The sequence below is a fragment of the Culex quinquefasciatus genome, chromosome 3, assembly GCF_015732765.1.
Source record: "Culex quinquefasciatus strain JHB chromosome 3, VPISU_Cqui_1.0_pri_paternal, whole genome shotgun sequence".
Classification (NCBI taxonomy): domain Eukaryota; kingdom Metazoa; phylum Arthropoda; class Insecta; order Diptera; family Culicidae; genus Culex; species Culex quinquefasciatus.
The window spans coordinates 37,343,704-37,350,986 of record NC_051863.1 but is presented as its reverse complement, the minus strand read 5'-3'; the positions used below and the strand labels follow the sequence as shown (position 1 = coordinate 37,350,986).

At 45.1% G+C, this 7,283-nt stretch overlaps 1 protein-coding gene across 1 annotated transcript; it reads right to left on the bottom strand.

Moving 5' to 3' along the window:
* Positions 1-5,911: 5,911 nt before the first annotated feature.
* LOC6050792 (elongation of very long chain fatty acids protein AAEL008004) lies at positions 5,912-6,954 on the bottom strand. Its single transcript, XM_001867300.2, has 4 exons — positions 6,894-6,954; positions 6,640-6,830; positions 6,447-6,584; positions 5,912-6,384 (listed from the first exon to the last, which is right to left on the bottom strand). The coding sequence occupies exons 1-4, from the start codon at positions 6,952-6,954 to the stop codon at positions 5,968-5,970; spliced, it is 807 nt and encodes a 268-aa protein (XP_001867335.2). The 3' UTR covers positions 5,912-5,967.
* Between the last annotated feature and the right edge of the window lie 329 nt (positions 6,955-7,283).

Here is a 7,283-nt window from a genome sequence, read left to right as displayed (position 1 = left end):
TTTCATCAAAAAATATTGAAACTAATTTTCAAATTGCTGCAATTTACCGTTTCAAAACTGGCAAAAAATCAAGATACTTGTCTCCCTTTGGATGTGTGTTATGGCTCGTGCATTCCAAATAATGAATAGTTAAAAGTACGCGGGTCAATTTGACGTAATCAGCAAGGTTGATGATCGATAAAATTATCGTCGATAATATTCTCGACTGACGATAACGATGATGGTTCCATCGTTATAGTTATCGTTATTTCGATAATTCTATCGGCAATAATCTTATCGTAGGTTTCAAAATATAAAGATGGACTTAAAATTATTCACAAAATACCGTATTTTTCGACGGTACTCAAATTTTCATAATTTGCCTTATGGGTATCATCCGAAGCGAAATTGTGCATGCTTTATCACTCTATTAAAGTTTTTTTTTCTAAAAATAATTAAAAAAATCACAAATTACCATACACTGTAAAAAATAATGTAAATTTGGAAGCTGTAATTTTGAAAAGTTGAATATTGCCTATTTTATGATATAATTTTACTTCAATTAAGACTGAAAAAGTGACATTACATCATAAAAGTGGCAAAATTACATATTTCCAGAGGTAAAATAACACCTTTTTTCTGACCTTTCCCAATTGTAATATTATCATGATTTTTTTTCTGTGCATTTTTCGAAAATAATCAGCGAAATTTTGTTTATTTTTTCACTTTTTTAGAGTTTTTTTTAAATACAACAAATTGCACAAGTTACCGTATTTTTCGAAAATACTCAAATTTTCAAATTATGCCATGCGTAATTTTGCTTGCTTCATACAATCATTCAAATCATGTACAATTTTGCGTCGTTTAATACCCATAGTGCAATTTAAAAAACTGGATTATGTTTGAAAAAATAAACTGAATTTTGTGGAAATTTTAGCAATTTATTAAAAAAAATCTCTGATAATGTGAAAAATCAAACTTGACTTCGCATCGTTTGGTGCCCATATTGTATTTTTAAAAAATACGGTAAATTGTGAAATTATTAGAATTTTCCAAAAAAAACACTCTTACAAAGTGAAAAAGGATACAAAATTTCGCTCCGTTTGATACCTCCATTGCAAATTATCAAAATTTGAGTACTTTCGAAAAATACCGTTATTTGTCAAAATTCTAGTATTTTCAAAAAAAAGCTCTTTTAATGTGAAAAATAAAATCATATTTCGCTTCACTCGATACCCATATTGAAAATTTTTGAAAATTTGAGTATTTTCGAAAAAATACGATATTTTGTGTAAATTTCAGTTTAAAACAAAACAATTGTCTAATGACGTGAAAATGCAAACAAAAATTCGCTTCGTTTGATACATACATACCATACCAAACAGCTTAGAACACCATACGCGGTGCCCGTGCTGTATCAAGAAGGTTGTTCCATATTGCTCGGTTCTGGGCTGCAGTTCGCCAGTCTCCTAGGTTGCAGATCTTTCTTAGGTCCGCCTCGATCTGATTACCCCATCGTGCACGCTGCGCTCCTGCTCTTCGGCCAGTGCCGCCATCCGGTCGCGCGCGGTCAAAGAGCATCCTGACAGGATGGTCTTCATCCATCCTCGCGACATGGCCGGCCCACCTGAGCCTCCCGATTCTCGCCAGGGTGACGATGGTCGGTTCTCCCAGCAGCGCGTGCAGTTCGTGGTTCATGCGCCTTCGCCACTCGTTCTGAGCTGTACGTACTCCACCGTAGATCGTTCGCAGCACCTTCCGTTCGAAAACTCCAAGGGCTCGTTCGTCCTCTTGCCGCAGCGTCCAGGTCTCGTGGCCATAGAGGGCAACCGGTCTAATCAGTGTCTTGTACAGGGTCAGCTTCGTGGCGCGTTGCACTCGATCAGATGTCAAGGTTTTCCGTAATCCAAAGTAGGCGCGATTCGCGGAGTGGATACGAGTCCGGATCTCTAAGCTGGTGTCGTTGTCGGCCGTTACCAGCGATCCCAAGTACACGAATTCGCTCACCTCCTCCAGCACATCGCCATCCACAGCTAGAGGGGTGAGTCTTGGGGGGTCAACGTCCTTTGAGCCCCTCCCTTTCATGTACTTTGTTTTCGTCGTATTCATGGCCAATCCAATTCGTCCTGCTTGCGTCTTTAAGTCGGTGTAAACCCTTTTCACCGTCTCTAGGTCTCTCGCTATAATATCGATGTCGTCCGCATAAGCAAGAAGTTGGACTGTCCTGTTGCAAATCGTGCCTCTCGTGTCTATACCCGCTCTTCGCACAACTCCCTCAAGTCCGATGTTGAACAGCGCATTGGATAAGCCGTCACCTTGTCGTAACCCTTGGTGCGATTGGAAGGGGTCCGCTAGCTCCCCTGCCACTCGCACGTGACACATCACACGATCCAAGGTAGCCTTGATCAGCCGAGTCAGTTTGTCCGGAAATCCGTTCTCGTGCATGATCTGCCATAGCTGTTCGCGGTCGACTGTATCGTACGCTGCCTTGAAATCGATGAAGATGTGATGTGTGGGCACGTTGTACTCACGGCATTTCTCGAGGATCTGCCGGAGCGAGAAAATTTGGTCCGTGGTGGCCCGAGCGCCAGTAAACCCCGCTTGATAGGGGCCCACGAACCTCCGTGCGTACGGTGTCAGCAGACGGCAGAGGATCTGGGAGAGGATTTTATAGGCCGCGTTGATAAGCGTGATACCGCGGTAGTTGCCGCAGTCCAGCTTATCGCCCTTTTTGTAGATGGGGCACACGACACCATCCATCCATTCTGCTGGTAGTTTCTCTTCCCTCCAGATCATAGAAATCACCAAGTGGATCGCCCTCGCCAACTGCTCTCCTCCATATTTGAAGAGCTCACCGGGTAACCGATCTTTACCGACGGCCCTGTTGTTCTTCAGCTGCCTGATCTCCTTCTTCACCGTCTCCAGATCAGGTGCCGGGAACTGTTCGTCGGCAGCGGGCGGTCCAAGTTGGGCTTCAAATCCGTCTCCATGCGCTACATCGCCGTTGAGGTGTTCGTTGAAGAACTGCTGCCACCTGTTCAACACCTCGCCTTTGTCCATAAGAAGGTTTCCCTCGGCGTCCCGACAAGTGTTGGCTTGCGGCGCATAGCCTTTGCGGGACCGGTTAACTTTCTCGTAGAACTTACGCGTCTCGTTCTGCCGGAACAGCTGCTCCATTTCGGCGCGATCGCGATCTTCCAGCTGGCGCTTCTTGAGCTTGAAGACCGTTCTCTGCTGTTTCAGCGCTTGTTTGTATCTGGCCACGTTCTCATCAGTTGCAGCTCTCAGCTTCACCGCATAAGCTGCTTTCTTCTCGTCAAGTAGCCGCTGGCACTCCTCGTCGAACCAGCGCTGCTTTCCAACTCGGACCGTACCACCTAGCGCGGCTTCAGCGGCACTGCCGATGGCCGAGCATATTCTGCTCCATCCATCGTTGAGCGAGGCAGCGCCGAGTTCCTCCTCCGTTGGCAGGCTCGCTTCCAGCTGCTGCACGTAGTGCTGAGCCGCAGCCGTATCCTGCAGCCGCTCGGTGTTGAACGGCGGTGGGAGCCGGCCCCGTCGTCGGTGATACGTCGTCGACAGTTTTGAGTGCATGCTTGCACCCACCAGGTAGTGGTCCGAGTGGATGTCCGCACCGCGGTACGTGCGGATGTTCCGTATGTCCGAGAAGAATCGGCCGTCGATGAGGACGTGGTCGATTTGTGTTTTTGTTCGTTGGTTAGGCGATGTCCAGGTGACTTTGTGGATGTCTTTCCGGGGGAAGAATGTGCTCCGTACCACCATACCGCGGGAGGCTGCGAAGTTGATGCACCGCTGGCCGTTGTCGTTCGTGACGGTGTGCAGGCTGTTCGGCCCGATCACCGGCTTGTACATCTCCTCCCTTCCTATGCGGGCGTTCATATCTCCGATGACGATCTTGACGTCCCTCTGCGGGCAGCTGTCGAACTTCTACTCCAGCTTCGCGTAGAACGCTTCCTTCTCGGCATCGGATGATTCCTCGTGTGGGCAATGTACGTTGAAGATGTGATAGTTGAAGAAACGGCCTTTAATCCTCAATCTACACATCCGGTCGTCGATCGGCTCCCAATCTATCACACGACTCCGCATCTTGCCCAACACTATGAAGCCAGTTCCCAGCTTGTTTTCGGCTCCGCCGCTCTGGTACATGGTGAGCTCCAAAGCATCATCCTCCCACATCTTCGCTCCCTTCCAGCACATCTCTTGCAGCGCTACAACATCGAAGTTGCGGGGTTTGAGCTCGTTCAACAGAGCGTACTCATACCCATCGAAACGTAGCGATCTGCAGTTCCATGTTCCGAGTTTCCAATCGGTGTCCTTTTCGTGCCTAGGTCTATGCCGTTTGTTCCGGATCCTTATTCCTTCTTGATTGTTTGTAATGGTTTTGATTTCGGTATGCAGCCGGATTGGGGCTGCGATACCTAGTCTCGGGGTGGGGCTGCCACCTTGAAGCTACCGAGACCCAGCTCCGGTTTTCTCTCGACACCGTAACGGGGGCCTTTCTCTCGAGGCCTAACGGTATAGCTACACCCTCCGAAGAGGGTGGAGCCCCCTTCCCTGTCAGCATACTACCATAGTTCCCACCGGGGTTGGTTACCCGATCTCTCCAATGGTTACTAGTATCCCGGCTAGCGCCGCGGGGAGGCCAGGGTATCGGAGTTACTGGACAAGAGGCTAATGGACCACTTGGTGGGTTTATTTTATTCCTGCGGTACTCGAAGTACCTATGGTACGCCATGTCCAGTCGTTCGCCAACCAATACCAATATTGCAAATTATAAAAATTTGAGTACTTTCGAATAAATACGATATTTAATGATCAATTTTGGGAACACATTTTACTTTGATACTAACTAGATTTCCATAAAACATATTCTTTACGAAAGCATTGAAAATGACAGAAAAAATGGGCAAAACAAACCCTTTAAAATTTTAGTCTCGATTTATGGTGAGTTGTTTGGGTGAGACTTAGAAAACATCAATTTTCCTGTGTTTAAATCCTTGACAGTATCTCAGCAACTAAGGGTAGAAACAAAGGAAGTTCAAAAAAGCAAAATATATAGAATTTGCTCACATTTTTTAAAGTGGACAAACATGGGCACTTATTTGAAAAAATAATAACTTTGACTATTTTAAAAAAAAGTTTCTTATAAATGATGCCTTGAAAACGGTGCACTTAATCAAAATTTCACTAAAGTACTTTTTGATTGCAAGTTCGATTTTACATCGAAAAATAAAGTTGAACATGTTTTGTTACCAATTTTTCGGTATCTCGAAAAATTTAGTATTGATTCAAAAATTCATAAAAATCATTGACCGTTTTTGCACATTCTGGAAATCATTGAAAAGTTGGCATTTGATGTCCTCTAAAAGATATACAAAAAATAAAAATAGTGTTTTTCTGCATGTGCCAAAAAAGGAAATTAAAAATCACCAAAAACCGTGTATAATTTTTTTTATTAGTATAGTCTTTATCTATACCTACAACTTTGCCGAAGACATTAAAGCGATCAAAAATTACTTCAAAAGGTTCAGATTTTTGAATTTTCTATATCATTTTTGTATGAACAGCCGCCTAATTTGTATCGAACAATTATATGGACAGACTAAAGATGCAAATTGGCTTCTTTGGGAATACTGAAGGCACCAAACAAATTTCAGCCGGTTGAATACAAAAAAACGAATGACCAAAATCTGAGAGAACTGTTCTTATGGAATACATGGACAAATTTTCATCCGGAAAAATGTGAAATTCAACAGAATTTCAGCCCAGACTCGATTATTCGAAGTCCCATACAAACCATTGGATAATCGAAACTTCGTATAATTGAGGCTTCAAATTATTGAGTTTGGACTGTAGTCATTTTTTCGAGTTTCAGATTGTAGTATTGTAGATTGAAAAATGAAGAAAAAAAAAAATCAAAAAGGTCCAACATTACTTTATTTAATCCTAACAAAAACTCTTTAAAAACTACTCCACTTTCCTCCTCGTCCCGCCATACGTCCGCCGGTAAAAGTCCCCGAACAGCACCAGCATGAACACGTTCTGGATCATCGGCAGCCACAGCCAGAACTTGCCGATGCCGCACTCGTACCCGAGCACGATCGGAACCCCAAAGTGCACCGTCAGGTAGCCAAACTGGACCATCTGCAGCACCGTGATGTAGCGCTTCCAGTGGGCTCCGCGGGTCAGCTCGGGCCACTGGATCGTGAGCGCAAAGTACAGATACATGACGGCGTGGATGGCGGTGTTCCAGATGCCGAGCATGGCCCCGTGGCCACCGGGCACGAATCGCACGTACACGTACGCTCCGAGCAGGACCCCGCTGTGGTGGTACACGTGCAGGAAGGACACGTGGCTTTGCTTTTTGCGCAGCACGAAGAACACCTTTTGAGGGGAATTTTGGGATTTATGAGTGAACAACGTGGCTAGAGGTTTGGAGTACGCACGGTATCGGCGAGGTCGGACACCTTCAGCAGGTAGTAACTGTACACCAGGTTCAGTTCCATCATTCCATCTGGATCTGTGGAGTAGTTGACGGGTTGGCATGTGAGGGATGCTCGTATCTTGACCAACAGCCGGAAAGCCTGCAAATGGGAAGCTGCTGAGACACCGATCTTCCAAGACCTCAACAAGACATACCAGCACGAACATCACCAGGTTTATCAGCACTTGTACCACGTTGTACACCAGGATCAACTTCTTCAAATTGAACGGATTTCGGTTGGCCATAAACTTGGGTCCAAAGTCCAGCACAAAGTACAGATATCCGGCAACCAGAACGAACGGAAACCACGGTGGATTCATCAGGAAGTAGTCCGCACTGCGAAGATCTGAAACCGGTATTCAATTTGAAAATATCCGACGAAACCCACCCACAATGCCCAAACACCTACCCTGATTTTCGTGAAAGTTTCGATTCCACCCATCGTACAACGATTTGAGCACCAGCGCCATGTTGACCGTTTGCCCCACAAAGCCGGACTGGGAACCTGGAATTGGCTGCCGATTGGTAACGGCTAGTTTCAAGCGGAAGCTTGCGCGCTCGCTTGTCCAATCGAATGCAAATCAAATTCTAGAATCGACATCGTTGCGCATTGCGTTGAGAGTGTTGTTAAGTCGACGAACTCCCAGTTGTGGTAGAGGCACTATTTGCTTGGTTCGTGCTATCTTGCCACTTAGTTCAGTTAACAAAACAAAAACAAAAACAAAAACAAAAACAAAAACAAAAACAAAAACAAAAACAAAAACAAAAACAAAAACAAAAACAAAAACAAAAACAAAAA

Excerpts from the sequence above, each read along its gene's own strand:
- LOC6050792 (XM_001867300.2), bottom strand. The coding sequence starts at position 6,954 with ATGGCGCTGGTGCTCAAATCGTTGTACGATGGGTGGAATCGAAACTTT. Across the intron at positions 6,585-6,639 it reads ACCTGGTGATGTTCGTGCTG|GCTTTCCGGCTGTTGGTCAA; the intron begins GTATGTCTTGTT and ends TCCCATTTGCAG. Across the intron at positions 6,385-6,446 it reads TGTCCGACCTCGCCGATACC|GTGTTCTTCGTGCTGCGCAA; the intron begins GTGCGTACTCCA and ends TCCCCTCAAAAG.